The sequence below is a fragment of the Sinocyclocheilus grahami genome, unplaced genomic scaffold (assembly GCF_001515645.1).
Source record: "Sinocyclocheilus grahami isolate Dianchi unplaced genomic scaffold, SAMN03320097.WGS_v1.1 scaffold409.1, whole genome shotgun sequence".
Lineage (NCBI taxonomy): Eukaryota > Metazoa > Chordata > Actinopteri > Cypriniformes > Cyprinidae > Sinocyclocheilus > Sinocyclocheilus grahami.
This window is the reverse complement of record NW_015505588.1, coordinates 355,290-378,749: the sequence shown is the minus strand read 5'-3', so window position 1 is coordinate 378,749 and position 23,460 is coordinate 355,290. Positions and strand designations below refer to the sequence as shown.

The 23,460-nt window shown below is 37.9% G+C and overlaps 1 protein-coding gene across 2 annotated transcripts in view; it reads right to left on the bottom strand.

The window, feature by feature from the left end:
- Window positions 1-5,238: 5,238 nt before the first annotated feature.
- fstl5 (follistatin-like 5) overlaps window positions 5,239-23,460 on the bottom strand; it is a 150,656-nt gene continuing 132,434 nt past the window's right edge. For both annotated transcript variants that reach the window (XM_016232277.1, XM_016232278.1), the window contains exons 13-16: window positions 18,829-18,978; window positions 16,380-16,487; window positions 15,845-15,969; window positions 5,239-7,545 (exon numbers count right to left, since the gene is read on the bottom strand). In XM_016232277.1, the coding sequence (XP_016087763.1) occupies window positions 6,843-7,545; window positions 15,845-15,969; window positions 16,380-16,487; window positions 18,829-18,978 (1,086 nt within the window). In that variant the 3' untranslated portion in view covers window positions 5,239-6,842. The remainder of the gene's footprint in view (window positions 7,546-15,844; window positions 15,970-16,379; window positions 16,488-18,828; window positions 18,979-23,460) is intronic.

The following is a 23,460-nucleotide window of genomic DNA, read 5'->3' as shown; positions in this document are numbered from 1 at the left end:
GACACAAAGTAATGATATCGTTGGAATCAGACAATTTCAGAATGATTTCTTTCCAGCCAACGAACAGTAAAAACATCAATAGCCAGTCAGAATCTGCTTGACGTTAAAGGGATAGTTCACCCAAAAATGTTATGCTTATCTGCTTACCCCCAGGGCATCCAAGATGTGGGTGACTTTGTTTCTTCAGTAGAACACATATGATGATTTTTAACTTTAACCGTTGCAGTCTATCAGTCGTATAATGCATGGCAATGGTAACAAAATCTATGAGAGTAGAAAAAACATGCACAGACAAATCCAAATTAAACCCTGCGACTCGTGACGACACATTGATGTCCTAAGACACAAAACGATCGGTTTGTGCCAGAAACCGAACAGTATTTATATAATTTTTTACCTCTAATACAACACTATGTCCAACTGTCTTTGGGCGCGCGCACGGCATTCGGTGCGTGAGGTGTGTATGCGCTCTGGCGTAGTTTACGTTAATGGGTGTGTTGATATCCAGTCGAAGACTTCCGGCGCTTGCGTAAACTATGCCAGAGCGCATACACACCTCACGCACCTGATGCCATGCGCACGCCCAAAGATAGTTGCATATAGTGTTGTATTAGAGGTAAAAAATTATATAAATACTGTTCGGTTTCTGGCACAAACCGATCGTTTCATGTCTTAGGACATCAATGTGTCGTCACGAGCCGCAGGGTTTAATTTGGATTTGTCTGTGCATGTCTTTTTTTTACTCTCATAGATTTTGTTACCATTGCCATGCATTATACGACTGATAGACTGCAACGGTTAAAGTTAAAAATCATCATATGTGTTCTACTGAAGAAACAAAGTCACCTACATCTTGGATGCCCTGTGGGTAAGCAGATAAACATCAAATTTTCATTTTTGGGTGAACTATCCCTTTAAAGATCTTGAGCATTAGAATAGCAAATTACATAAATGCAGTGCATGCTTATAATAAACAGAGCATTATTTTCATTTGTGTAAATGCTAAAATGCTTAGCTTTATAGTTAGCATTCTTGCTGTGAACAGGCCTTCAAGGGATAGTTCACTCAAAAATGAAAACTCATCATTTACTCATCCTCATGTTCTAAATTTTTTTTCCCTCTGTTGAGCACAAAATTGGATATTCAAAAAAAAAAATATATATATATATATATATATTTTTTTTTACAGGAAACTCATTCAGGTTTAGAGCAAGTGAAGGGTAAGTGATGACAGAATTTTCATTTTTGGGTGAACTATCCCTTTAAAGATCTTGAGCATTAGAATAGCGAATTACATAAATGCAATGCATGCTTATAATAAACAGAGCATTATTTTAATTTGTCTAAATGCTAAAATGCTTAGCTTTATAGTTAGCATTCTTGCTGTGAACAGGCCTTCAAGGGATAGTTCACTCAAAAATGAAAACTCATCATTTACTCATCCTCATGTTCTAATTTTTTTTCCCCCTCTGTTGAGCACAAAATTGGATATTCAATATATATATATATATATATATATATTTTTTTTTTTTACAGGAAACTCATTCAGGTTTAGAGCAAGTGAAGGGTGAGTGATGACAGAATTTTCATTTTTGGGTGAACTATCCCTTTTACAATTACGACAGAGGAACAATATTGTTAATTTTTTATTCTGAGTCCCTCTGACTTCAAAGACTTTGAGTATAGAGTGCTGTAGGAGTGCAAACCTGCAAATGAATTAGCACTTCTGGTTCCATTGTCGTAAAGTCAATGGTTTTTTTGAATGGGTTTTTGGTTAAATGCCTGAAATAAGGTCTGTGGTTAACAGAAGCTCAAGATATTTTTACATTTTATTCTATGACATAAAATACACCAGTAATGGTTGCTCATGATGTTTTAAAGCTATTACTTGTTTTAAAAAAATGTGGTTGCTAACAAGTGGCTAAATGGGACTACAGAGGTTGTTGGGGACATTAAACATCATCACACAGAACAGGTGAACTCATCTATCATCTATCTCAGACTTTTGTCGCTTTGCTGCATTTCTCGAGTCATCCTTAATATTTGCAAAGAAGTATGTGCATTTCTCAAAACAATTCGTACAAACAGCACCACTCAACGGATTACCTTCAAAAGCCTATAACTTACTCAAAATCTTTAGTTCATCTCTCAAAAGTAATTATTTATGTCAATGAACATACCAGTGCCATCTGATATGCGCCTCCGTACTTGGCCTCTTCCTCTGTTTTGCCTCTGTACCCTTCCACCATGCATTCTTACTCCTCTTCTTCCTCTCGGCTGTTGACCCTGATCGTTTCCTGGATGTTCATCCATTGTCAGAATTTGTAACTCTTGTGCTGTCCTCTGTCTATATATGCTTTCCAAATTAAGGTTCATGAGATGCACCTTTCAGAGGACTGATTTATCATTGATTGGTCTACATTCTCTTCATTAGTGAAAGTCAAGATTCACCTGCATAATTCATGGAAAATTTACAAAAAGGCTAACAGAAATGTGTAGAAAATATGCTTGACAGTTTATGACAACTAGATCAACCATTTTGCATTTAATGACTTATACGATGAACTAATGACTTGATGTTTTGAGTGGTAAGACTATTGCACAGAGAACTATATAATACATTTTGAGCAACATGACATTAGCAACTGATAATGTAGGAAAGCGCAGACAAATGTACATAATCAATTGCATGAATGTACCAAAGCAATCACAACTTGTTCAAAAGAATGAGAAACTGCTTTTATGACGTGCACAAGTGACTAGCTGATGTGGAGGTTGAACAAGTAGTTTTGAATATTTCATTTCTGATCTGAGAAATGCACCAAAGCGACTGAGAAAAACTGTAAATAGAGACTGAAAGTTGAGTTCTGGGATGCTTAGTGATGATGATATTGAAGTCATGTGATCATGTTGTTTGTTTATAACCTACATTTAGCCTTAAAAATCCATAAAATTGTTCATTTGTGAAGATTATCATGATGAACAAAATGTGTAAGAATTACAAACTTTCGTTGGTCTCTAAGATTATTTTCTGCAATAATCCAAAAGCCAATGGGAACATCCTATTGGGACTTTGTCAAGGGAACTAGGGTGATGCTAACTTTTGAATTGGCCAACAAAAATACATCATGACTGCAGCACTCTATTTAAAGTGATCGGACGACATACTGTAACTGCAGTGCCCCCTATAATAAACAGACCATTATTGTCCACTGATGATGGCGCTAATATAGATATTTTTATAGTTATACTTCCTTGTGTGAATGGGCCTGTTTTAGACCTATTTACTTTCATCACTGTCAATGTAGTTACAGAAATTATTCACAGATATCTTAAAAACAAAAATGGTATTTGACTTTAGTTACTCATTTATTTAGAGAATATTTGAGTTGCTTCGGCAGGCTGTTGAATGAACGGGACAATTCGAGGGTTACATCTGTGAGTCAATCCCAAAAACTGGCTGCGTGAATTCTGTGTGAATCACTGAAGTGATACAGAGCAGGAATCAACCTCTGTGACCTCTTCATCATTAAATCTCTTGAAATCTGAGCGAGGATCAAGGAGGGATTATGACTGAGGCCAATGGGGCTAATGCCCTGGGACCTCTGACCACAGACGCCTGACACCTGGAAACAAGGCACTGATGAGCTGTACAATTGATACTGACAGAGAAATACTGCTTCAACGTGTGGCAGTCAACTAGTAAAAGGCAATACATTATCAATTAGGAATTCTGTGTGTATGTGCTGTACATGTGGAAGAATTGACAATAAAGCAGACTTGACTTGACTTGAATTCAAAATGAATATAAATAGCACAGTTTCATAACATAATGAATAAAAAATGCTTATGTTATGCTATCTTGCTATCTCTGAAGCTTCAAATCCTGGTTGAATACAATTTGAAATTTTAATTATCCAAGTAGCGTGGGCGCAATTAGTTGCATTTCATTTTGTGATTTCACTGACTTAATTAACTTGACCTGTACTCTTTGCCGCTATTAACTAAAATTAATTTTTTGACACGAGCAGATGAGAAGCAGCAGAAGTGGTATGGGTCAGCCAACACGGTAAGGGAAGTACAGCAGAGAGACCTGCTTGGACAATTCCCTTTTATTAAGAAGGGCAGATGGAACAGTCCCATAAAACCACCATGAACAAAGAAGTTGAGTGTGTCTGTACAGTAAATTGTATACACCTATTGCTGTCCAGTAGCATGTTGGCTTTGTCAGGCTCTGCCAATGTAAAATCATTCTAAAAGTGACTTCAATTATATTGTTCCTCAGTGTTGTTATGGCTGTAGCTGTGGTGTGGACTTCGCTATACTCATTGAATTATAACACTTAAGTGATCGTCCTTGGCCTTAAACTTAGCATGTTTTGTACTTCCATTTTTTTCAAGCACTGCATATTTTTGGGCCATTGGACAATTGTGAACGAGATGAGTGATGGCGAACAGACCTAGAAAAGGAAGGACATGAATATATTAAACTGTGACCACTAAATTATCCAAAAATCTCTCCAAAAACGGTTGGTGTGTGGCCTGTAATGAGAGAAGGAGAGAATGGAGGAAAGATAAATGACCGACAATAGATAATTGCAGTGCCGCCTTAGTCTCATTCATGCAGCAACTTGTGCATTCATTTGGCATTATGAGCGAGACTGAAAAAAGAAGACTATTAACGTAATGGATCAGAGTTGCAGAGGAGGGAAGGAATACAGATAGAAGGAGAGAAAGAGGAAAAAGAAGACAGTAGAGGGAAGAGGGAGTGGAAAGGAGGACAGAAGTAAAATAAAATGAAAACTAGCTTTCCTGACATTCATTTGCCCAAATGTATGTCATTGGTTCATTTGTTCCCAGAGTCAAGTATGTGAGTCTTTTTTTTTTACCAAATTGTGCCTAAAAACCTGCTGCTTTCAACTTGTTACATCGTGCTTATTATTTGTGTGCAATAGCATGCTTCAGCTTTATAAAGTGAGTTTTCATAAATTAAGTTAGGCTGTCTAGTGGAGCATGATGTATTATTGAATTGTAAATGATGACATTCTGCAAGATAAATAACATTTATGCTTTGAATGAATCTCTTAATTCTTTCCAGGTGAAAAGATTCATACTGAATCCATCAAATTTGTTGATGCACTAATGCATAAATTTATGCGGATTGGGATTTCAATTCATTTTCCAGTCCATTCCACTCATATTACAGAGACAAAATAATACCCAAAACCCTTTTTTTTTTTCAAAGTTATAGGCTTTATTTAACTGCCAAAATGTCAAGCATGTTTCTACATAAATAACAACCACGATAATCAACGTACATGGCTACATGGAGCTGATGAAATCTCTGGATGTGACATCACAATGTACTTGGTCATTTGTGGAACAAAGACAGAGCAGCTCTCTTATCTTAAAAATAAACGAGGGGAAATGAATCAACCTGAACTGTTTGAAGATGAGTTTCGGCTAGCTAATTTGTTGTACGCGAGCGTAGACCAACCTGCTATTTACAGAACACAAGTAAAAGTCACTAAAAAAACCAAACAGTCTGGGAATAAGGAAAATACAGTTGATAAAAAGCCATATTGTATGCATTTTAACAAAATATACAAAATCTAAAACATGATAACATATAAGTAATTTGGGGGGAAAAGCTCAATTCATGCAGCCTATTGGCTGGCGTGTCAATGAAAATGCATAGTCTCTGTCCATCGAGTAAATATTTCAACATCGTGAGCACATGCTTGTGCTTCCTACAGACACTAAAATATTCCTTTATTCGTGCTCTTGTAGCATTGTGACTCTCAAACTCTTAAATAAATATTCCCCAGCTATATAACCCTTGCAATGCATAAATTATGTCTAACATCACACCACGCGACGCACCAGTTACCACTGAAAGCGGACTCTTACAGCAGTGGCTGTGACTGCTGAGTCAACTAAAACTTGATTCTTTATGTGCCCTTGAAACTCTACAACCTCTCTTACTAAGATTATACAGGATCAGAACCATCCCTAGGTATGTTATGTTTTCTATTGTGTAACAGACTCGTTCTCAGTTGTTCACTGATCTAACCAGTGTTGGTTTTCATATAGGTTTTAATTGGGGGTTCAACACAAAGACTTCTTGGTGTCATCATTCTTACACCCGAACATTTCATGAAGATTTACAGTTGTCAAACACATCATTACCAATATCTCAATATCCACAGTAGGTGACAGTTTCCCAGCACGACGCTGTTTTAATAAGCCAGATATGCCTCAGGGTTTGTGGGAGTTATAAACAGGTGAAATTTAAGTGTGGCTCTCGTTTTCACTCTGCGTGTGGAATAGCCGAGGAGGGTTTAATCCACAGGCTCGGGGGGAATAATTATGTTTATTTGTTTTTAGTGAGTATTCCTTCAAGGCACTGGAAAAAAATGGTCCGAATGCGTTTTGTATGTGTGTTTTAGGTGTTAACAGGGAGATGAGGAAATATCATTCCTAAAAGATGCCAAAAATCACTGTTTTTCTGGGTCCGTATCAGTTGAATCGATTCAATCAATCAGTTAAACAATTCTCACCTTCAAACAAAGTGATTCTTACTGACTTTCTTATTAAAGGATACCAATGCTAGTTTGACGCCACCTAATATTTTTTAGAGAAACTACTTATGAGCTATTTAGCCTGGCTAGCTTATCGAAAACAAGCATTTCCCAAGTTACTGTCCAAGTGCAGGTTTTTGAACAGTCAATTTTGTTCTTTGTTCCAAACGTTGAGACTCATTTTATTCTCAATAAATTAAACGGAGACCAAATTCAGTGCAACCTGTTTGTTTGTTTCCCTCTCAAGCCCCTTTAAAACGGCTTACGCCTCTCCCACCCACACCACAGTATTTCCCAAGGGAACGTCAGTGATCTCACAGTTGAGTTTATCCAGCCGCCCATCCAGTATAAACAGGGAGCTTTGAGACGGGGTCATGAGATACTGTCCGAACAGCCCACTGCCAGTCATGACCCTGTTCTGGCGGTTCCAAGGCCACTGAGCAGCCGGCGTGGGCTGCTTTAGGCTCTTGATCATTTTGACGTTACCGGTGCTGAGCTCCACAAAAAGAGCATCCGTCTGGTGGCCCGAGCTGCCAAACACGTTATACTGGTTAGCCTCGGTGAACGAGGGCATAAAGGCCAGATCGGACAGGTGGAGGTTGGTGTGAATGTCAAAGGGCTGGCCGATCTCACCCCGCATGGACACATGCTGCAAGCGCATGAGCCCATCACGGTCGTCCACGCTCACTAAATAGTGGCCATCAGGAGAGACATAAGGTGTGCCACTCACATCCCTATTTGGACTGATGACATTGTCTGTTACGCTATCGATGATTAATTGTGGCCGTACCGCACCTGTTGAGTCTGGCCGACAGTTGACGAAGTAGTATCCGCCCAGGTGTGTGTAGGCGAGGGATTGTGGGATGCAATCGTACTGCTGCAGACTAATGTTTTTCACATAGGAGGTGGTTTCCAAATCAATCTTATGAAGAGCTGGTTCGTTCTTGTGGAGGATGATACCAAACCTATAACAGAAAAAATATGCGTTAGACATAGATATCAGTTAGATATTAGTTTCTGTCAAGCAAAACATTCATTCAACACAACTATTTCATGTTTCTTTGTCAGAACAAGCTCACCAGGGTTTTGTGGCATTCAGAATTAAATCACGCTTTTTAAATAATGACTTTTATATTCCAATTCAATCATTTTCAACTGAGATAGAAAAAGGGATGTCAAACTGGAATTTGATAAAAAAAATGCAAGCATTCATATACTTGCTGTGTATGCATAGCTTTTATTTAAAGCTGCAGTCCGTAAGTTTTGCCTCTCTGTCGCCATCTCTGTTTGAAACCTGCAATTGCAGTTATTTGCGGAATTATTTTCTTTATGTGGGTTGCGCGTCGGCTCAGCTCCTCAGTGTGGATGAATCTAATGTTTTAAGGAGTATGTGTGGCTCGCACCAGTGTGGATACTGTACTGGAAGTATGACCCAAATAAGAATTTTCACTGGATATTGTCATCGGAACAAGTAAGTAACAAGTCTGCCACTTTTAGTTCTGACCAACTGAGGAAAAAAGCATTACAATAAAATTGCGCTACCGATGGTGATTAAATCTAACGATCTGTTAGCTCATATCACATCAAACCATGCAAATTATTATTATTGTTATACTTTGTTCTCAAATTGTTAATGTTAACAACATCATCATTGCATGACTACGTGTATGTATGTAGTGTGTATTAGCGTTACATGTAGATTCCAATTTCTGTACAGTCTCTAATTGTCATACCATTCGAATTTCATATAGAGAAATTATTTTAACCTAAAAAGCAAATTATTATTCCTAAGAACTGGTTCCCTTTAAAATACAAAACTTGTGTAATCCCATGTATATGTAACCAGATGCATATTTAAAACTGGAATATAATTTAATTTCAGCCACTTACATGTGTTTTAAACACATAATCCTCCATCAAAATGATACATTTAATTATTCCAGCTGCTGTGAGAAATGGCTATAAACGATCCGCCACCTGCAGCAACATCACGCGATATAGCCTACTAGCTGGGACTCATTCTTTATGTTTACAGTCGTGATGTAATGATGTGGTGGCATGCTAGAATTTCCTGCAAAAACCTACCAGTACCACTTAAATTAGAAAACATGGTAACACTTTCTATGAAGCCCGTATTTATAATACATTATAAGGGTATTCTTAAGGCATTATAATGAATGCATAATGCATTATAAAAAACCTTATAATATGTTGCATTATCTCATGAATATTCATAAGAACAGTTTTAATATATTATAATATTTACTTATTTGTGGTTATAGCTTTTAAGAGTATGATGATTTATAACACAATGAACACGTTGCATCCACTTTTACAATGGATTATATTTCTCATAGTTATAATGTATTATAAGTCTCATATCTTGCCATTTTTCTTATGCTACTTTACTTAAAGTGGTCAAAGACCACTTATAAGTAGTAATAATAATAATAATAATAAAAAAAATCCTCTCAAACAGCCATAAGATCAGATATCAGATCAGATGAATCTGTGTAATGGCACATTTGATTTTAACTATTTTTATTGTAATATCAGTTTGATTATTTTGATGGTACCCTTTAGACAGCTGTTGATAAGTAACTCTGCAACTACATATCAACTAGCGGTCATTAGAGTATTAGTATGTCTGCTACTGTAAATATATGCTAACACTTTATTTTGATGGTCAACCAACAGATAAACTGACTATAAGTGTCTTTGCAAGTATGTCAACTTATTCTACAATACTAGATTCTACCATTTTTGAGCATACTAATACTCTTACTTTTGAAAATCATATTTCCCATGTTACAAAAGCGGCATTCTTCCATCTTAGAAACATTGCCAAGTTACGAAACATGATACCTGTTTCTGATGCAGAAAAGACTAGTTTAAGTGTTTGTGTAGTTAATAAAACCTTACTTGTATCACACTTGATGTGTTCATTGTTTGCTCATAACCGGAGTCACTAATCATGCAGATTTACGTTACAAGCTTTTGTAGAATTGTACAGTAAGAAAGTTATTTCCCTTAACCAGGAAATTAACGTTCTTAGAATTGACAAGACAGTTGACCCTGAGTGGTCAGCTAAATATCTACAGCGGATCTAAAATATGAATAGTTAATTATAACTAGTTATGGTTAATTATTCATATTTCCTGTTGTGAGCTAAATTCGCTACAGAAGTAGATTTAATACGGTGTTCATTGTGTGTTATAAATAATCATACTCTTAAACTTATAACCACAAATACGTAAGTATTATGATGTATTATAATTGTTGTTATGATTATTCATGAGTTGATATAACATGTTATAAGTTTTTTTATAATGCATTATAATTCCTTAAGAATACCCTTATAATGTATTATAAATACGGGCTTCATAGAAAGTTTTACCGAAAACTATAAGCTTTCCGTTTTGAATCTGGCTAAGGTAAGGCTGGTTATGTACTTGTTCAAAAATTGACTTCGTATAATTTTTAACCAAAAAAAGTTCCGGACCGCAGCTTTAATTAGTATATTTTAGTATATAAAAACACAAGTTAATCTTATGATTAAAACTTATTTCATGACAATAATATAATTTTATGGACCACCAAATGACAAAATTAAAATCTTATTTTGATAGTATTGTCTAATAATTTGGGGAACAATATTCTACAAGCATCAATAGGGATAATTAGTCAAACTAAAGATTAAATCATTTCTGTATTGTTGAAAATTTTGTCACATAACTGTTGAATTTCCTTGCAAATTGCAAATAGTAAATTCCTCTTCTAGACAACTCATGAACTGATAGAAAGCCAGTTCATAAACTCTGACTTTTGCCCAACCCTGAAGCTTTGTAATTATTAAGGATCTGCATTGATGAAATAAAAGCTCCGATCCCAAGTTAAAGTGTCCCTGGAACTGGATCTAACTCCACTGCGCACTTGAGTAATGTTGCCCTGAGGGCACTGCGCTTGCAATTAATGAAGTGTAAGTTGCTTTGGATAAGAAGTAGCTGCCACACCAAATGTAACAAACGAAGCTTCTGAGTGAATAAACCCAGAGTGCAGGTTCAAGTCTAATGAGGAAGATCCAAAAGCTTTAAGAGAGAGAAAGAATTCAATGTCACATCTCTGTTCATCAGTCCATGATACATATCCTCTGCCAGATGTCTGGTTTCATAATTGATTTCAATTAAAAAATTAATCATCCACACTTTGTCTCATCCACTGAGAAATCCAAAGAGCTCAATTATTGGCTATAAAAAAATTCTCAGAAGAACCAAGAACAAATGAAGTTGGTGAGGGAAATAAAGGATCTGACAAAGTCCAATTAAATCTGCATGCTCTCCAATCAATTCTAGCACAGACTTCAAACCCTGACATCCATCTTCTTTTATGCACTCGAGAATGTGGCCACTGTCTGCGTCTGGCCAAAAGGCCACGTCTGCTGCGGACCAATGGGACAGATTATCACCACCCGTGATGAGCTCCACCAGTTGGCAGCCGGTGTCCATCTATTAGCCACAGGCCAGGCTGTTTTGGCTGTGACGATATGCTTGGGGGCTTAATTTCTAAATTATGAGGTCCGGGAAGAAGACCTGGCGATGGATCCGGACACTGGGGGGCGAGATCACGGAATATGAATGTAAAAGTGTGTGGTCAATACCCAGTCATACACTTCAATTGTAAATAGGATTATTTTGCTAGCAAGAAAAATTCTCTCCTGCTATGTTAATAAAATAGCTTCTCTATCTGGATTAAGGGTCAAACTGACCTCAAATTATATAAAAATTAGTCATATTGAAATAATATGAATCTTGTATTTGACAAGCTAAAATAAAGGTTCTTTCTCTTTTTTTCTCTTTCTCTTTTTTACTTTTCAAAGTAATTGATGATTTGAAACCACAGAGGAGGGCAGTTTTGTATATACTTTCCAAATCACATCTATGTGTCAAAAACAGTGCACATATATCACCTTAAATGTGTAAGTGTCTAAAAACATTTCTAGAAGAAATAGTTTCACCAGTGTTTCTAGCAGTTTAAATGTGGATCAAACTGACCCACTGATTTGGAGATCTTGCACAAAGATCTTGCACATTTACTGTATGTGCCTAAACTTTGCATAACCATTCATGATGCTAAATAAATAAATAAATCGAGAAATAAATAGTTGTGTGATTTTCTGCCTTTGCACAAAGTTTCTTCTACTTCTGACATTTCATTTCATGGATTAAAAAAGACAACAAAATGGAAAATATATTTACCCTACAGAAACAAAAAAGGACAGAAAGGAAGGAACAGTGTGAATTTATTGTAAAATGTAGCAAGTTTTTTCTTTTTAAATTGTGGGTTTTTTTCCTGTCTATTAAATACATTAATCTACATGTAGCTACATTTTCTCATGAAATTTAAAGTTGCACTTGGTGCCCAATACCTTTGCATAACTTGGAATTTTGTGCATGTAAAATCTTGGTGGCAAATCCAATGCAACAAAAACATGAATAAAACAATGAAGATGGCTGCTGCTAGCACTCATGAACATATATCAATGATACAATTCATCCTGGATATGCTTTAAAAACAGGCCTGTGTGCTATGGGGGTCACTACAATGCTTTCAGAATCAGCTTTCAGCTTTGTTAAACAGATGTATGTTTGATGCAACCCATGAGGAAACATGCATCACTCAATAATGATTACAAATAGGTTTTGTAGTGCTAGATATAAAACATTTCTACAGGGGCATGTAATGATGTATCCCCAGAATAGGATACTTAAGAATCACATTCATCTTTTTGAACTGGCACACACAGCTCTGTCATATGGATATCTGCTGCTGATTTCATTACTCTATAAAGTCACTAGCCTCTACCCATGCAGTCAATATACAAAAGGACAGCTCTGTAATTTGATAATAAAAAACAAAACAAACAAGTGTTTTTGTAGCATTGTGTATACTTTGTGATTTCTGTGTTTGTTTATGCACTGCAGGGCAATTAATAGAGGCTCTTTCCTGTTGTAAATCAATGCTTTTTTCCTAACTAAACCTTAGGCATCCCAAACAACCTTTCTTATTAACAAACAAAACACATTTAATCATTCATGGCAATACTTGCATTTATACAAACTCCTTCAATATTTATCTGACCAACACTTTAGACTGAAAATGTGTATTTAGCATTAGTAAAGGGCCTACTGTACAATTAAAAGAAAACAAATAAGTAAAGTTATGTATTTTTTTTACTGTTGACATGTAAACTTATTTGCCTGCAGGCTGGTTGTGGATAAAAGCATGACAGAAAGTCAATGAATGCTGTGAATGGGATTCTTGTAGGCTGTTATTTTCCCAGTGTGGTGTGTAAATGCTAAAATAATTTGACAAGCTGACTAAAATGTCACATGCAGTCTCTCCCCTGTACAAATCCCTCCTCAACAGTTCACTGCCACAGGTGAAGTCAAAATATATGAGGCATTTCAAATGAGAAACGAATGAAGTAATTATTGGATCACGGATCACCAAACATTCCTCCTTACAACAGTGTTTTGTACAAATGACACCGGCACTGTTTACCAGTCGCAGATCTTATTATGTCAGCATATTCACAAAAATCAATATCCTCCTGAGGATTACTCAAGTAAATTCATATAAATTTACAAGGCACACTGAGCTCTCTGGTTGATCTATTTATTATTCATGGGTATTCGTGCGTAATGTTTGATCCTAGCATGCGTTTATAGTTAGATAAACACTGATATGTACAGTATCAATGTAAAAATAGTTTCTAAAAAATGAAACCTTTTGTGTGTGCAACTTTAGAGTTGTACAAATGTTCACAAATCATTTGAGAGTCATAGAATAGGTTGTCTATTTTATAATCAGTTTACACATTTTTACTGTATTTTTTGATCAAATCAATGCAGCCTTGGTGAGCTTACATATTTTTGATGTTTCTTTTTCTCTTTCTTTTTTTTCTCGGAAAGATGTCAATACACACCATTCCACACTTTCTCAGACAAAGTATCACTATCATTTATTGTAACTGATAAATTCAAGCATGGGATTGATTATTTAGCTTGAGATTGTGGCAAATCCAGTTCCAACCATTCTTCAGAAGATTTGTAATGTGTGTAAAAGGGATTTAGTTGTTTCAGAGGCTGTCAATACACTTTATATAAAATACCTTTGAGATCAGCATGTCTGGTCTTGATCTGAGAGTCTGTTTTTTCTTACATAATCACTCTCACAATCTTTATCTTATTCCCTTTAGATCAATGACGTAATTCCTCAAACATCTTACCTAATGGCGTTTACAAAGAAACACAACTAAAAGCTAATGTCATGTGCTAAATCCAAACTCTTGCCAGGCGAAGATCAGAGGGCTGTAATACTTTACACTGGTGTTAACCTCTATTTCAGTATAGAGCGCTGATGTTGCACTCTGTTGACTTGGAGCACTGAAACACATTACTCCATCAGAGAGTGGACAGCACTGCTAAATGTCACCAGTCTACTGGGACAGAGCACTAAAAAAGTGTACATACCTTCAACTGAGCGTCCAGCAGTTTATTCAAGAAAAACGAGACTGACACACACTGAACTCCAGTGACAGGAACCGAATTGTAGTGCGGCACATATCAACTAGCGCAGTATTACTGCTAGTAAATATTAGGGCGAAAGAAGACAGCTGGGTTCAGTGACTCGTCTATGAGGAGAGTGTGTATTTTGTGAGTGTGTGTGTGGCATGTGTGTAAGCTGTATTATCTCAGGCTTCAAAAGGATTGAAAATTAAACTGGTCTTTGTGTATTACGCTGTATCCTCCGGATGAACTCTCTATTGTGGGACTAAGATCCTGTCTTTTAGCAAAGCTGGTCACTAGCTGTGCTGAGCATCTGCAACTGAATTGCAACAATGTGCTTATTCTCCAAAACCTTTATTAACACTATAATAGGAGACACAGGCTATTTGAACTACAAAAGATGTTTACACACAGATAAGTAAACAGGATAGATGCTATTAGCATTTACTGATCATGAGATTGAGTTATGATAATTTGACCGGATAGTCTTACTAAAATGTTGTGAATATGATTTGATTAGAGTGCAAAGAAACTGTCAATCATCTTGCCTCACAGGGTAAGTCTATGGCTCTGATCCAAAACCTAGTGAGCAGCCTATGTAGGAGGTATTTTAAGGCATCATAGCTGTGCTGGAGACATGAAGGCTACTGAAATCAGTTAATCAAAGTTCCTGTAACACATTTGTTACACGATTTTGGAAAAATCCCATTCATTTTCTCCATAGAGGAATTGATTTTTAATAATAACTTTTAAACCGTTAAAGGCAGACTTACTTTAAGCTACAAAGATGTAGATTGATGGCATAGTATATGCTGAAATTACATCTCCATCTTTCTCGCTTTAAAGCCATTTAGTACACAGCCTTGTACCTTTGACTTTTTGTACAATTTTCATATACTTTTCAGCTTCAAATTAAAATGTGTAATGTTGTGATTCACCTTGCTGCAGTTTGGTTTGGCTCATAGCTTATAACTCTTTAACAAAGTTTTTTTTTTTCCTACAGAAAAAATACTTCTGGAACCAAGGCTGCTGAAAAAGTGGTCTGGCACTGTTGCACTCTATAGAGCGTTCTAACTTATGAGGTTCCTTTTCAGTTAAGATGCTGCGTATGTAGGCAGCAAACAGCAAGATTTTGGAACAGAGCTTAAGTTTTCTTTACGACCGTCACATTGTAATTTTTTTTGTGAACATTTTACATTGTTTGCCACTCTTGTCATCAGCAGTGTGACTTGCTTTCTCAATGAAGAGAACAAGTAATCTCTCTAGCGTTTGGAATTGAGTCATTATTTTTTTTTTATATTAGCACGACATGATAGCATAAGCAAACATTTTTCTGTCAATAGGGGACAATAAGAGGATCAGGGCATGCTCAGTAATCTTCAACTCAGATTTGAATCAATTCAAATGAGATTTCCATATCCACACAACATCTCCTGGTCTGTTTATTCAGGGTTTAAACTCACATTTCCCTCTCGACTACCTCTAAATCTACTTTCTCATGTGAGTGACTATGAATGCACAAAATGGTTTATTAAGATCTAAATGTCAGTTCCTGAAAGCAATTTACACACTATCCAGAACTAGAGCTGTTTTCTCAGGAGTTCTAATCACAGTCAGTACATGTTCATACATCGACTCACATATGTATATATATATATGTATATATATATATGGTGGGAGTCTTTCTCTCTTTTACCTGATGTGATTGATGGTGAGGCTTATGGGAGGAATGAAGAAATCCTCCACACTGTCGAAGCGATGGCCAACCGGCTGGGTGTGGATGGTGTGGTGGGACGTGCTTCCGCTGGCTTGGCTGATCACCTGATGTATGGAAGAGTCACAATAGGAACATGAGTGATCATGCACAGGAACACACACAAGAGGGAGATTTGTGAACTTCTAAATGTCAAAATTCCCCTTGTCTTTGAGGAACTCAAAGTATTCTGTCTGTGATTAACCAAAGCTATGTATTATGGGGGACGAGACTGTTCCAATTATGCGATATGGAACCCCACTGAGACCCCTTTCTATGCTGGTTCAATTTTACAACACTTGGGAATGCTCCAAAAATGTCAACTAAAATCATCAAAACACACTCTCAGCAGGGCCAGCTCATATACTTGAATAATCAGATGAGAGAAGTAGTTGGGCAGAACGTCCCAGTACTCTTGTTGAAGAGGCATCAGGTGGTGATTAGCACTCAGTGATGAATCTGGAGTGATTTGACTTACCTGGAGGGTTGGAAAGTTTTTCTCGAGATCTCCCCAGCTCAGGATCCACACCTGGTCATGAGACTTGTCATAGTGCAGCTTCACTGGAACCCGGTCGGTGCTCACAGTCTGTTGACAACAACAGAAATCTACAGTTTCCATCTGCTTATCAAAATCAGATAACGTAGTAACATTTAATGACTAAAAATGTAGTTTATATAGTAGGGTTGGACAAATCTCATGTTCAAAAAGCCTCATGATCCATTAAAAAATGTTAATTTAATGTTATGTAAATGTTAATAAGTTAATTTAATAAATCATATAATTAAATTATATCTAATGTATTACCTAATTTAATAAGTAAACTTTCATACACCACTGTTTAAAAGTTTGGTGTCACTTTAAAAAAAAAAAGAAACGAATAATTTTATTCAGCAAGGTCCTGAAAGAAATATCGTTTTACACCAAAATATTATGCAGCACAACTATTTTCAACATTGATAATAATAATAAATGTTACGTGAACACCAGTTCAGCATATTTCAGCATATTTCTGAATAGATGCTGAAAATGTTTGCCAACACAGGAATAAATTACTTTTATATTTAAAAACATATTCAAATATTTCACAAATACTGTCTTACTGTATATTTGATCAAATATTTGAAGCCTTGGTGAGCGTATAAGTCTTCTTTTAAAACATTCACAAATATACAGATATATTCATATTTTAGTCATTTGATATAATATACACTATCATAGTCAGTTCACTTATAAAATGTACACAATCCAATTAGAAAGATGCTACACAGTATTCATCATTAATTGGAGTGAAATGTTATAATTATCTCATGCTAGGCACAACTAAAACAGACGCTTCAGCATTTTTGCCCCTGGTCAGTAGAGCGTCTATGAAAAATTGATAAATTTTCCACATTGTTTGCTTTTCAAGCGTCCCTGTCACTGGAAATCATTATGTTAATTCATAAAGCAGATTCCCATCCATGCTTTTTAACATTCTACAAAAGTCACCAGAAAAGTTTACAAGTCCACCAAATCAACTATCCATGACAGAGAGAATGTGTGTCGCTTCCAAAAGCACAGCTGTATGTTTTTTTGCACATGCAGAGTTTGGTTATGGGTGTGCATTTTAAATGGAGTGCTGACAGTAACAATAGCTCAGCCCGTTTGCAATAATAGCTTTGCATCCATATCCATTCTCTGTCACCTGGCTGGAGATATTCCACTGGGAAACAAATGATTCATTTTGTGCAGTGATAGCCTTACTGTGCAATTTTCACACCTCATTGTGCTTACATGGATGCACACGAATATGAAAAAAATGTTAATTTGCACATTGAGCGTTGCAAAAATGATTACACCTTCTCTCTCAGTAGGACGGACATTTTTTCCCCCTCAGAATGTCTCTAACTTCAGATAAGTGTATTCATCTGATGCAGCATTCACTGTTAAGTCCTCCACAATGTGAGCATTTGCACAGCTTGTTTCGACAACACACCGCATTAAAAGAAACCAAGAGAGAACTAGTGTTCGTGTGTAGCTATGATGAAGGAGGGTGATTGTTGTCTTCAGCGTCATCTCCATGTGTGCAATAATCTGTGGGAGCAGATGTGCACATTGAATTTTTATCCCAGCACATCCCTTCCTCCTTACGAGGATTAGGCTGAATAATAGAAACTCTTCAGCACAGATGAACAAATTCTCACCACCATCCTTAGCAGATGTGTGAAATTTTAAATCGTACAAAAAAGTTTTGGTTAAATAGTGAATCCTCAGGCTTAAAACATAATTTGTAGACAAATATTAGACTCTTCTCTATTTTTATCCGATTCTAAAAGATCAGGTGGATAATTCGCACTTGCTAATCTGAGGTAATGAAAACCAAACTCCCCGGTGATTCAATGATCCCAAGTGTGACCCTTGTCAGCACATTATAAGGAATCATGGAATACCCAAGTGAGGCCTGGCATGGAGAAAGTCTTGATGGCACTCATTTGGGCATTCACTCTGAAACAAAACAACTTTTCAGCCTGAAACATCAGCCACTACTAAGGCTGCGTTTACACTTGGCATTAACATGCGATCACCGTGATTCGATCAAGCAGATCGGATCGTCAGTCAATCAGAACACGGCGTGTTAACATTCCAATCATTTTGTGTGGTGGTTTGGAGCAACTTGAGGAAAATACTCAAACAACAGATTATTGAGTGCCCATGGCAGAAAAAAAAGAAAACGTTGCATACTATGTGCAAATGAAGAATAAATATGCTAAATAAACATGTTAAAATATGCCAACTAGAATTGTAATTAAAAAAAAATTGAGGATTATGAATTATGTAGTAAACATGGCACATTACATATATTAAAATGCAGCATTATTTAAATTAGATGACATGTCTATGGTATGTTCATGAGAATAATGTTTTAGTTACTGATTCATTGGCTTACCTGAACAGCTTTCTGGGATTGGATGTCTACAATGAGCAACCTGTTCAGCAAAGGCTGTGTGGCGTAAATGAACTTGTCCTTCACATTGACGGCTGATGTCCACATACATTTCTGATCCTTCTCTCCCTCCACTTGTGGACAGACCTCCTCCTTCAGAAATAAGATAAAAAAGGGCCATTAAAACAGACTACACATAGAAATATTATTAGAGTAAATGCATTTCAGAAGTGTCTCTTCACGTAAAAGGAAACTACGAAGAACACTTCTGTGTTGAAGGTCAACAATGCTACTAAACGTTTCCATGAAGCCACAAAAATAAACAATTTTTTTTGTTTTTAGAAAAAAATTAAACTACTATCAAATAGTAAAAGACTCTCTAGTGTCGGCCTCAGAGAAAGGGACCTTGTGGATGTGGATTGATAGTGGGCAGAAGTGTCATCATGGAGACAAACTCTGTCAAAAAGTGAGCGGCTGTCAGGCCTGAGGCCGAATGTGCTGTGGTTAAAGAGGTGAGAGTTGCTTGATTGATAGCCACAGAGGTTGTGCAGAAGTGGGCGTCTCCTGTGGTGATTCTGTTGACTGGGCTACTCAAGGGCTGTCGACGACAATCAAGACGGAGACACAGACTGATGTGACTGGATACGTCTGGTCAAGCGACACTTTTGCAAAACTCAAATAGAATTGTAGTTGGCACAAGTACATAACATTTGGTTATGTTTAATGTTCTAAAAAGATTTGGTTATGTTTAATGCTCTAAAAAACTACAAACCAAAGCCAAAAACTGCAACATCAATCTGTAAGACCTTCAAAATGATCAGTGAATATTTCAAATAGGAGGGAAGTACATGTGATAGTGATTTCCCACAAGCAGAACATAGGAAAAACACATCATAATGCTCTCTAAATGTTCTTCCCCAGATAGAGTTTGCACCGGGGCTTGCCGTTAAGGCCTGGCATTTGATTGATGTCCTAATAGAGGCCTGCTGCCTCTCTGGAGGCTGGAAACTCAAGCTCTCACCGCCCCGAGCCCTAAACAAACACAGCTGTCTCATCAGCATACCCAGCTCCAACGTAACAGCAAAACCGAGGAAGGCAATCATTTAATAGCTTGTGTAAATCTAGCAGCTGTCTATCAGAAAGGGCTGAGAAATTATATGCAGAGTCAAGGAGGGATGTAAGCGATGAAGGAGATCAGCTGATGTCTGTGCTGAGGATCAAACCCCATGCGGTTAAATTACTGGTCATGTCAGGCGAGGAAGAAAGAAAGAAAGAAAGGGAAGAAAGATAGAAGGCAGGAACGAAGCGTGAATAGAATGAAAGGTGGATAGATGGATGTGTGATGGATAGAAAGAATGAAAGAGAAAAAGGAAGGAAGGAAGGAAAGAAAGAAAGAAAGAAAGAAAGAAAGAAAGAAGGAAGGCAGGAAGGAAGCATGAATAGAATGAAAGGTGGATAGATGGATGTATGATGGATAGAAAGAATGAAAGAGAAAAAGAAAGGAAGGAAAGAAAGAAAGAAAGATAGAGAAAGAAAGAAAGAAAGAAAGAAGGGAAGAAAGAAGGAAGGCAGGAACGAAGCATGAATAGAATGAAAGGTGGATAGACAGATGTGTGATTGATAGAAAGAATGAAAGAGAAAAAGGAAGGAAGGGAAGAAAGAAAGATAGAAAGAAAAAAGGGAAGAAAGAAGGAAGGCAGGAAATAAGCATGAATAGAATGAAAGGTGGATGGATGTGTGATGGATAGAAAGAATGAAAGAGAAAAAGGAAGGAAGGAAAGAAAGAAAGAAAGAAAGAAAGAAAGAGAAAGAAAGAAAGAGAAAGAAAGAAAGAAAGAAAGAAAGAAGGGAAGAAAGAAGGAAGGCAGGAACGAAGCGTGAATAGAATGAAAGGTGGATAGACAGATGTGTGATGGATAGAAAGAATGAAAGAGAAAAAGGAACGAAGGAAAGAAAGAAAGATAGAAAGAAAAAAGGGAAGAAAGAAGGAAGGCAGGAAAGAAGCGTGAATAGAATGAAATTTGGATAGATGGATGTGTGATGGATAGAAAGAATGAAAGAGAAAAAGGAAGGAAGGAAGGAAAGAAGGAAAGAAAGAAAGAAAGAAGGGAAGAAAGAAGGAAGGCAGGAACGAAGCGTGAATAGAATGAAATTTGGATAGATGGAGGTGTGATGGATAGAAAGAATGAAAGAGAAAAAGGAAGGAAGGAAGGAAAGAAGGAAAGAAAGAAAGAAAGATAGATAGATAGATGAATGATCGAACAAATAAGAAATGTATGGGTGGGTGAATGTCAGGAGAGGAAGACATTCTGAATGTCAGGAGAGGAAGAGAGGAAGACTCCGCTGCGCTCTGCTTCACGGAAACCTGGCTGAACGGAGCCATCCCGGACAGCATGTTACATCTAATGGGCTTCCAGCTGTTCAGAGCAGACCACGTCACCGAGTCGTCGGGGAAAACGAGAGGTGGTGGATTATGTTTTTATATCAATGAAGGCTGGTGTACAGACGTGACAGTTGTAAAGAAGATGTGCTGCACAAATTGGGAAGGTCTCTTCATTAACTGTAAGCCTTTTTATTCACCGCAGGAGTTTTCCTCGTTTATTCTGGTGAGTGTGTACATTCCTCCTGATGCGCGTGTGAGCGCGGCGCTAGAACTGCTGGCCGATCAGATCACACACACAGAGCAGCGTTATCCGGACTCTGTCATTATCATTCTCGGTGATTTTAATAAAGCTAATCTCACCCGTGAACTGCCTAACTATAGACAGAACATCACATGCCCCACCAGAGACAGCAATATACTGGACCACTGCTACACTGTTTTAAAGGATGCATACCACTCTGTCCCCCGAACAGCACTGGGACTCTCTGATCACTGTTTGGTTCATCTTCTACCAGCCTACAGGCAGAAACTCAAATCTGCTAAGCCTGTAGTAAAAACTGTAAAGAGATGGACTGCTGAAGCAGAGCAAGATTTACAGGCCTGCTTCAAACTTACTGATTGGAGTGTTTTTGAGGCTGCAGCTACTGATCTGGATGAGCTCACTGACAGCATGACATCCTACATCAATTTCTGTGAGGACATGTGGGTTCCCACCAGGACTTATTTATCATTTAACAACGACAAACCTTGGTTCAGTGCAAAACTCAAACAGCTCCGCCAGGCCAAAGAGGACGCCTACAGGAGTGGTGACAAAGACTTGTACAAACAGGCCAAATACACACTGAATAGGGAGATAAGAGTGGCAAAGTTAAACTACTCTGAAAAGCTAAAAAAACAGGTTTCAAGTAATAAATCTACATCAGTGTGGAAAGGCCTGAAAGTCATCACCAGCTACAAGACCCCATCCCCCAGCACTGAGGCCAATCAACAACTGGCTGAAGACCTGAACGAGTTTTACTGTAGGTTTGAAAAGCAAAAGACTGGTCTGACACCCCACACCCGCTCCGACCATCTCACAGCACAGCCATCAACACCCTCCCCCCTCCCTCCCCCTACTGTTTCTCAACCTGTACTCAAGATCTGTGAAGAGGATGTATGCAACGTCTTCAGAATGCAGAAGACAAGGAAAGCCAAAGGCCCAGACGGTGTCTCTCCAGCCTGCCTCAAAGCCTGTGCTGTCCAGCTATCATCCATCTTTACATAGATCTTCAACAGATCCCTGGAGCTGTGTGTAGTCCCCTCCTGCTTCAAATGTTCCACCATCATCCCTGTACCCAAGAAATCAAAAATCACAGGACATAATGACTACAGACCTGTTGCTTTAACATCTGTGGTCATGAAGTCATTTGAGAGTCTGGTGTTGGCCTACTTGAAGGACATTACTGAACCCTTGCTGGACCCCCTGCAGTTTGCTTACCGTGCAAACAGGTCTGTGGATGATGCAGTCAATATGGGACTGCACTACATCCTCCAAGATCTGGACAAACCAGGGACTTATGCAAGGATCTTGTTTGTGGACTTCAACTCCGCTTTCAACACCATCATCCTGGACACCCTTCAGAATAAACTGACCCAACTCTCTGTGCCCACCTCCATCTGTCAGTGGATAACCAGCTTCCTGACAGACAGGCAGCAGCAAGTGAGGCTGGGAAAACTCACATCCAACACCTGTACCATCAGCACCGGAGCTCCTCAGGGCTGCGTTCTCTCCCCACTGCTCTTCTCCCTCTACACAAATGACTGCACCTCTAAAGACCCCTCTGTCAAGCTCCTGAAGTTTGCAGACGACACCACAGTCGTTGGTCTCATCCAGGACGGCGACGAGTCTGCTTACAGACAAAAGGTTGAGCAGCTGGCTGTCTGGTGCAGTCACAACAACCAGGAGCTCAACACGCTCAAAACAGTGGAGATGATCGTGGACTTCAGGAGAAACCCCCCTGCTCTCCCCCCCACTCACCATCATGAACAGCTCTGTGGCTGCAGTGGAGTCATTCAGATTCCTGGGAACCACCATTTCTCAGGACCTGAAGTGGGACATTCACATTGACTCCATTGTGAAAGAGGCCCAGCAGAGGTTGTACTTCCTTGGTCAGCTGAAAAAGTTCAACCTGTCACAGGCGCATATGACACAGTTTTACTCAGCTGTTATTGAGTCGGTTCTGTGTTCTTCTATAACTGTCTGGTTTGGGTCA